This window comes from Molossus molossus, unplaced genomic scaffold (assembly GCF_014108415.1).
Source record: "Molossus molossus isolate mMolMol1 unplaced genomic scaffold, mMolMol1.p scaffold_m16_p_23, whole genome shotgun sequence".
Classification (NCBI taxonomy): domain Eukaryota; kingdom Metazoa; phylum Chordata; class Mammalia; order Chiroptera; family Molossidae; genus Molossus; species Molossus molossus.
This window is the reverse complement of record NW_023425359.1, coordinates 8127441-8135230: the sequence shown is the minus strand read 5'-3', so window position 1 is coordinate 8135230 and position 7790 is coordinate 8127441. Positions and strand designations below refer to the sequence as shown.

General features: G+C 58.4%; 1 protein-coding gene across 1 annotated transcript; it reads right to left on the bottom strand.

Moving 5' to 3' along the window:
- Nucleotides 1-852: 852 nt before the first annotated feature.
- Nucleotides 853-3704, bottom strand: ACTA1 (actin alpha 1, skeletal muscle). The gene is made up of 7 exons (XM_036277557.1): nucleotides 3614-3704; nucleotides 2663-2803; nucleotides 2233-2557; nucleotides 1893-2054; nucleotides 1607-1798; nucleotides 1319-1500; nucleotides 853-1239 (listed from the first exon to the last, which is right to left on the bottom strand). Exons 2-7 carry the CDS (start codon nucleotides 2789-2791, stop codon nucleotides 1096-1098), a joined length of 1134 nt encoding a protein of 377 aa, XP_036133450.1. The 5' UTR covers nucleotides 2792-2803; nucleotides 3614-3704; the 3' UTR covers nucleotides 853-1095.
- Between the last annotated feature and the right edge of the window lie 4086 nt (nucleotides 3705-7790).

Here is a 7790-nt window from a genome sequence, read left to right as displayed (position 1 = left end):
AAGGCAGGAGAGGGGTGGGAGGGGGAAGGAGGGGGCCAATGGAGGAAAACGGAGGACATCTGTAATACTTTCAACAATAAAAAAAAGTCACTCTGTTAATATATTTTGTGCCTTTAAAACATGGCGTTGGGGGAGCCCTTCTCCCTTCTTTACTCTTCTCCTAGACACTGCCTCGCTGGACCGCTCGCCAGTGCCGCCCCGCCCAGCACTTGCTGTCCTGTCAATAGCGCTCCAGTGGCCCTTGCTCCCCACTCCCGTCTCGGGGCGCCGCTCTCCCAGCCCCGCACGCAGAGCGCTTCTTCACGCCACCATCGCCTGGCACGGAGCAAAGACTTCCCCGTTGGGAAGGGAAGCGACTGTCTTCACTCACAACCGAAAACTGGTTCGTTAACGTAGAACACAACGCCTTCGGTCTGAGCGCCCCGGATTCCGCGGGGAACGGGCCCTGTACCGAGACGCCGGAGGTGCGCGGAGCAGAGCTCGGTGGGCGGAGCAGAGCTCGGTGGGCGGAGCAGAGCTCTGCGGGCGGCGCTCGGGCTCAGCACCACGGTCAGCGCCCCGGCCGGGCGAGCGGAGTCGCGGCCGCGGCCGGGGGCGCGCGAGGCGAAAGGAAGGACGCCTGGGCTGTCCCGAGCCGGGCCGGCCCGACGCGCTGCCAGGGTTTGGGGATGGATGGGATCCAGAGGGGAAATCGTGACCACGGGGAGACCTAACGAAGGTCTTGCAAGGAGCGCACTTAGTATTGTGGAAAGTGACGTCAGAAAAGCGGTCCCCTCTTGTTCCCCTGCCCCCCCCCCCCCCCCCCCGCTCCCCACCCTGGCAAAGGAACACAACAAAGGACTTGACGCAGCATAACAGAATGGCTGAGTTTAATGCTTCAAGTTTTCCTTTTCCTTCCACAGGGCTTTGTTTTAAAAATAACAAAATGAGGTAAATAAGTTACTGTATGTACACGTTATAAACACTGTGTCGATTTGCGGCGGCAGCAGCGGAAGTTGCTGGGAAGTTGCTGCGCGGTGGCTCGAGGTCAGCCGCCTGCCACTGGAGCAGATTTGTCGTCCTGAGGAGAGTTGGCACGCTGTGGGGACGCGGGGTCTAGAAGCATTTGCGGTGGACGATGGAGGGGCCGGCCTCGTCGTACTCCTGCTTGGTGATCCACATCTGCTGGAAGGTGGACAGCGAGGCCAGGATGGAGCCGCCGATCCACACGGAGTACTTGCGCTCGGGAGGGGCGATGATCTGCAAAGACACCGCGTCAGGTGGGGGCGGCCCGCGGCCCGGGGCCCGCTCGCGGGCAGGGGCACGGGCGGCCACCCACCTTGATCTTCATGGTGCTGGGAGCCAGCGCCGTGATCTCCTTCTGCATGCGGTCAGCGATACCCGGGTACATAGTGGTGCCCCCAGACATGACGTTGTTTGCGTACAGGTCCTTCCTGATGTCGATGTCACACTTCATGATGCTGTTGTAGGTGGTCTCATGGATGCCCGCCGACTCCATACCTGGGGACCACGGGCGGGGGAGCGTCAGCAGGTGCGGGGGTGTGGGCTGCGGCGCTGCGGGACGGGCGGGGACGGGCGGGGACGGGCGGGGACCGGCGGGGCTCACCGATGAAGGAGGGCTGGAAGAGCGTCTCCGGGCAGCGGAAGCGCTCGTTGCCGATGGTGATGACCTGCCCGTCAGGCAGTTCGTAGCTCTTTTCCAGGGAGGAGGAGGAGGCGGCCGTCGCCATCTCGTTCTCGAAGTCCAGGGCCACGTAGCACAGCTTCTCCTTGATGTCACGCACGATCTCGCGCTCAGCTGCGGGGGGCAGGGGCCAGAGGGGAGCCTTCGACTCGAGGTTCCGGGGCCGGAGCGCCGCCCCGCCCGCCCAGGGGGCCCGGTCGCCGCGCACCTGTGGTCACGAAGGAGTAGCCACGCTCGGTGAGAATCTTCATCAGGTAGTCGGTGAGGTCACGGCCAGCCAGGTCCAGACGCATGATGGCGTGAGGCAGGGCGTAGCCCTCATAGATGGGCACGTTGTGGGTGACGCCATCGCCAGAGTCCAGCACGATGCCTGCACGGGAGCCGGGCGGGGAGTGAGCGGCCTCTCCACCCCGCGCGGGCGGGCGCAGCAGGACGGCCCCTGGGGAGGAGCGAGGCCGGCCGGGGCGCTCGGGCTGCGAGCCGGCGCGCATTGGGGGACAGGAAGGGGCTCAGCCTCGGGCGGGCTGTGTGGCTTCGCGGGCACTCACCGGTGGTACGGCCGGAGGCATAGAGGGACAGCACAGCCTGGATGGCCACGTACATGGCGGGCACGTTGAAGGTCTCAAACATGATCTGGGTCATCTTCTCGCGGTTGGCCTTGGGGTTGAGGGGGGCCTCGGTGAGCAGGGTAGGATGCTCCTCGGGGGCCACGCGGAGCTCGTTGTAGAAGGTGTGGTGCCAGATCTTCTCCATGTCGTCCCAGTTGGTGATGATGCCGTGCTCAATGGGGTATTTCAGGGTCAGGATACCTCTCTTGCTCTGAGCCTCGTCGCCCACGTAGGAATCTTTCTGCCCCATACCCACCATGACGCCCTGCGGAGTGGAGACATCGAACACTGTTACCTCGGTTCAGGGCGGTGCGCGGATGGGCTACGCGAAGACCCTGGCCCGGCCTCCTCCACAGAGGCGCAGCCTGACCTGGTGGCGAGGGCGGCCCACGATGGATGGGAACACGGCCCTAGGGGCGTCGTCGCCGGCAAAGCCGGCTTTCACCAGGCCGGAGCCATTGTCGCACACGAGGGCGGTGGTCTCGTCTTCGTCGCACATGGTGTTTGGTTTCTGCAGGGACAGAAAGGCCGTGGTGATGCACGGCGCGTCAGATCAGGAAGCCCCGCGGCCCGAGTGCCCTTCATCCCACGGGACCTATGGACACCCCCAGCCTCTCCACCGCACGCATCGACCTAGAGGACCGGCCGGAAGGGTGGTCTCTAGCGTCGCTCCCCCGGCTCGGGGCTGCTCTGAGCCTGGGAGAAAAACATGGGGTCATGGAGACCACACTGAGAATTTCTCCACCCCGGGAACCTTGGGACACAGTGTCCCCAGAGACCACTGTGCCTTCGCGGCAGGCCACCTGCTGCAAAAGCCAGGCGCTAGTGCCCACCCTCTCCGTGCCCGCGGTGGTGGCCTCACCTAGCGAGAGTAAGGCTTGAGATACCCACTCATACCCACTAGCTGGGCGAGTGTGAGGATGGAAGGAGCTTGTGGGAAGGGCCTGAAGCACCATCCGAGAAGGAACGGCTTATTCTGAAGCCCCACGACATTCCAGACTCACGACAGAGGCACCCCTTCTCCTGATGGCAGCCCAGGGAGTAATGGCCCTTGCTGCCCCTTGGCTCTGGAGCTGGGCTGGAAATTGCTTTTGGGACTACTAAAACAAAATCGTCTATATACCTGGGCACATACTAAATGCCAGGTAGAGCAGCCCAAATGGGGGATGAATTTAGAGAAATGTCCAAAGGCCAGTAGTCTCGTGTCTCCTCCTTAAGGAGCGTGTGGCTCTGGGGACCAAAGCGCAGGGCGCAATCTTGAGGCTGATCAAGTGAGTCAGTTGGGTCCTGTCCCCCTGTCCCCTTCCTACTCCTGCCCTACCTGGGCTGGTGGCTACACCTGCTGCTCTCCGGTTTGGGCCCTGGTCGCCACGGGAGGGAAGCGAGGCTTCTCTCGGCGCTGTCGCTGTGGTGGCCGATTGTAACCCCGCTGAGGTTTTATATAGCCCGCGGGCACTCCCCCTGCGCCGTCCCACAGGAATGTCGCTCCCCTTCTCGAGCCATATTTGGGTGTTGGGCACTAGAGACCCCTCCCCCCGGCCGGTTCGTGGCCTGGGCCCCCGCCCGGGTCCCTACATTGACCAAAGAAGGAGCGGCCTGGCCTGGGCCCAGGTAACGCGGGCCGGGCCGTATATGGAGTGTCTCCCCGGCTGGTCGGCCCCTCCCGACCCAGCCCAGTTCCCCGCCGGAGGGGATAGGGTGGAGCGAGGGTCACTGCTTGCGCCTGTGGCTAGGCTGTGCGCCTGCGCTCCCGGGCTGCACCTGTCCGAAAGGCCTCCCCACCCCGTCCACCCTGCGCGCAGTGGGCGCTCTGGACAGCAACTCGTACATTTTACCCACTTCGGTTCTTTACTCAGACCCCAAATCCTCCTTTGCAACTACTGGGACCAGGGCCATGTCCAAAGGGGGGCCTGAGGGGACGAGAGAAGCTGTCACACCTGGCGTCACAGGAAGGGAAGGAAGGAGACCCCTCCCCCAGGGAACTTCATCCTCCACGTCCACCCCTGAGCTCCCAATCCAGAGGGCTTGATCCAAGTTGTCCCCCACCCCCACCACTGAGAGGGCCACCGACGGTGGCGGGAGGGCTCGCAGCTGTCCCGGGACAGACAACTGGCAGCGGGCAGCGAGGGCGAGGAGGAGGCGCGGGGCTCCCGGGGACAAGTCCAGGCAGTGGCTCTGGCAGCTCCTGGCACAAAGCCAGAGCACCCAGAGCTGTCCGCCTGGGTGATGCGCAGTCCGCTCAGGGGTTCATGAAGAAAGTGATCTTACGGGATGTTATCTTCCTCACAGACTGAGCAGCCCCAGGGTGTTGTGGGCCCAGCTGGGTGCCTCACCCCCACAGCCTTGATGGGCCCACTAGGAGTGCCCTCCTGGGGCTCAAAGGGGGAGGGAGGGTCACAGCCCAGGACCTAGAGGTGCGTGCTCTTACTAGATGAAACCCTGCAAGTCTGTTCTCTCAATAAAGAGGACAAGGACATTGCACTGTAGGGCAGGTGGCAGTTTTCCTTCTGCAAAGGCTGAACAAACTCATCTTTATATTTAGAGGATGATGCTCGCCAAGGCCAGGCTGTTTCACAGTCCACCTTGGAGTCACCATCTACCAGAGCCTGCTGCAGCACTTCTATTTATACCACTGATACATGGACTCTGCCTTTCAATATTCCTAGGATTTGGATCTACGTACGGTAAGGTGGAGAGGGGGTCACAGGACGTTATTCAGTCAGTACCTCTCTCACGTGTTCCCCCTCCCCAGGACAAGAAGAGTTCTAACCTTGCTGCAGAGGCACAAGGAGACACGGTTTTCTGTGGTGAACTCAGTGACATGCTTTCAGGGGTACATCAGTGATGTGGTGCAAGCCAGAATGAAATCATTCATTTTTCTGATGTGCTTAAGTGTTCCCAAAATAGCTGCGATTCCCATTTGGTAGTGGAACTCAGCAACTGGGACAGGTGTGGCTCTCCTGGGGATATGAAAGCATGTGACCCTCCTCTGTAGCCACATCAGGTGGCATTTCCTAAAAATGATCTAAGTCAATCAAAGAACAAGTTGGGTTAGTGAGTTTAAGAGGCCATCAGTTAAATGCTACTATGGTTTCATATTTAGCCTTGAGATAGATAGATGATAGATAGATAGAGATATAATTTTTAATTGATTTTAGAGAGAGAGAGGAAGAGAAAGAGCGCTAGAGACAGGTGTGTTGTTCCCCTTACCTGTGTGTTCACTGACTGAGGCCCTGGCCAGGGATGGAACCATAGCCTTGGCATAGCAGAACCCCATGCTCTAACCAACTGAGCTACCCAGCCAGGCTGATATTTAGCCTTTTCAGTTATTTTAGAGAACAAGTGACTAATTGACAGAATCACATTTCATTTTTAATGCCTGTGTCCTGCTGTGTCAGTGGGTAGTGGACATGAGCGGGAAAAAGGGGGTGGTGGTGGAAGGGGGGGATAGCTTCAATTTTGGCCTTAAAGGTTGGAAGAAATGTGCTGTAATTCATGAAATACCAACAATCTGTTGACATTTTAAAGGGAAACGGGGCTGTCTGGCCAGTGTGGCTCAGTGGTTGAGCATCGACCCATGCACCAAGTGGTCACCGGTTCGATTCCCGGTCAGGGCACATGCCCAGGTTGTGGGCCAAATCCCCAGCGGGGAGCGTGCAGGAGGCGGCCAATCAATGTTCTCTCTCATCGATGTTTCTATCTCTCTCTCTCCCTCTCACGTCCTCTCTTTGTAAAATCAATAAAGGAAAAAAAATTATTAATAAAAAAATCAAGGGGAATGGGGCCAATATTTTCCAAAACTCTTGCTTAGGGCAACTCCTCTCTCCTATAGCAAGCTTTTCTAAGTTCAGAGTCCATTAAATTGAACATACATCGAAAGCTGGGAATAAACAACACTCATAGCTAAGAGAGGTCTGCTAGGACAGCACCCCTCAGGAAGACGGGGCCTGAGAACACAGGTCCAGGCTTCTGCTCTCTGCCCGCAGTCGGGGCTGGCTTATAGTCTCCGGCTGGTCACTGTGGGGCTGCTCAGTCCCACTCTGGTCTTGTTGAATTCTCAGTGGCTTAGGGAACAGACCTAAGAGCAGGTGGAAAGCCATCTCTACGCACGTACAGCTTCGGGGAGCACGCCCGTGCTGTGCTCTCACTGGAGTGAGTGGGCACGACCTGCAGAGCCTTGAACTCACATCGGCAAGGTCAGCATGGAGGGTTTGCCTGACAGCTCCTGCTTCTGTTTGCAGCCTCGGGTCTTGAGGACTCCAAAGGGGCCTTTTGCTACCAGCCAGCCAGTGTGCTCACACCTCCCTTCTCTCTGGCCTTGTGCCTCCTGTGCCTCGTCTGTAGACCGGATCTTGCTTAGTCTAAGCTTTCTTTCACCTATCGAGTTACACAGGACTTTGTAAAACACTTTACATGTTTCACGTTGTCACAGTTACACTTTTACTGCCCCGAGGCAAATAAGTCTATTCGTTCCAGTTTGGGAAATAAGAAAACCAAGGTTCAGTGAGTTCAACATGCCCCAGGTCCGCAGCAGCGAGGAAGGCTGTTTGGGCGCCCCACCCTTTCACGAGTGGTCAGAACCAGGCAATGCCTGCTTTCTCTCTCACTTCGATCTTCCCAACACTTGGTACAGCTCTGGAAACACAGCCCCTCGAAGGATCTTTTCCAGTGGTTGCAGGCGTCCTGAAATGAAGTCATGGCTTCATCTGCGACTCTCATCGATCAGCTCAGAGAGAATAGGGAGGGGGGCTGGCTGGCAACTGAACAAGGGAATAAATGAAAGAAACAGACTCATTCTCCATACAAGCCCCACATCTAAAATGTCAGGTAAACCCCCCCCCCCCCCCCGTCAGTAGAGGGCTTCCATCTTTTCTTTTCTTTTAATCCTCACCTGAGGACATTTTTCCATTTCTTGTTCAGATAGAGCGGGAGGGAGAGAGAGAGAGAGAGAGAAACATCGACGTGAAAGGGACACATCGAGTGGCTGCCACCTGCAGGACCCAACCAGGGCCGGGGACAAACTGCAACCGAGGTACGTGCCCCCAGCAGGAACCGAACCCGGGTCTCCCTGGACCGCAGGCCAATGTTCTAACCGTTGAGCCAAACCGGCCAGGGCTAGGGCTTCCACTTTCTACTGGTGAAGTTCTCACTCTGGCCTTCCTCTGCCTGAGCATCTCTAAGGGCCCGATGATGCCTTTGGAGCTGCCCCCACCCCACCCCCCTTTTTTTTTTTATCCTCACCCGAGGACATTTTTTGATATTTTGTTCAGATAGAGTGGGAGGGAGAGAGAGAGAAACATCGACGCGAAAGCGACACATCGAGTGGTTGCCACCCGCACGACCCAACCAGGGCCGGGGACAAACTGCAACCAAGGTACGTGCCCTTAGCGGGAACCGAACCCGGGTCTCTCCGGACCGCAGGCCGACGCTCTAACCGCTGTGCCAAACCGGCCAGGGCCCCACCCCCCCTTTTTATACTCAGTATAATAAACTGGTTA

Coding starts and splice junctions, on each gene's coding strand:
- ACTA1 (XM_036277557.1), bottom strand. CDS start 2,791: ATGTGCGACGAAGACGAGACCACCGCCCTCGTGTGCGACAATGGCTCC. Junction 2,055..2,232: donor TGCCTCCGGCCGTACCACCG/GTGAGTGCCCGC, acceptor GCTCCCGTGCAG/GCATCGTGCTGGACTCTGGC. Junction 1,799..1,892: donor CTACTCCTTCGTGACCACAG/GTGCGCGGCGAC, acceptor TGCCCCCCGCAG/CTGAGCGCGAGATCGTGCGT.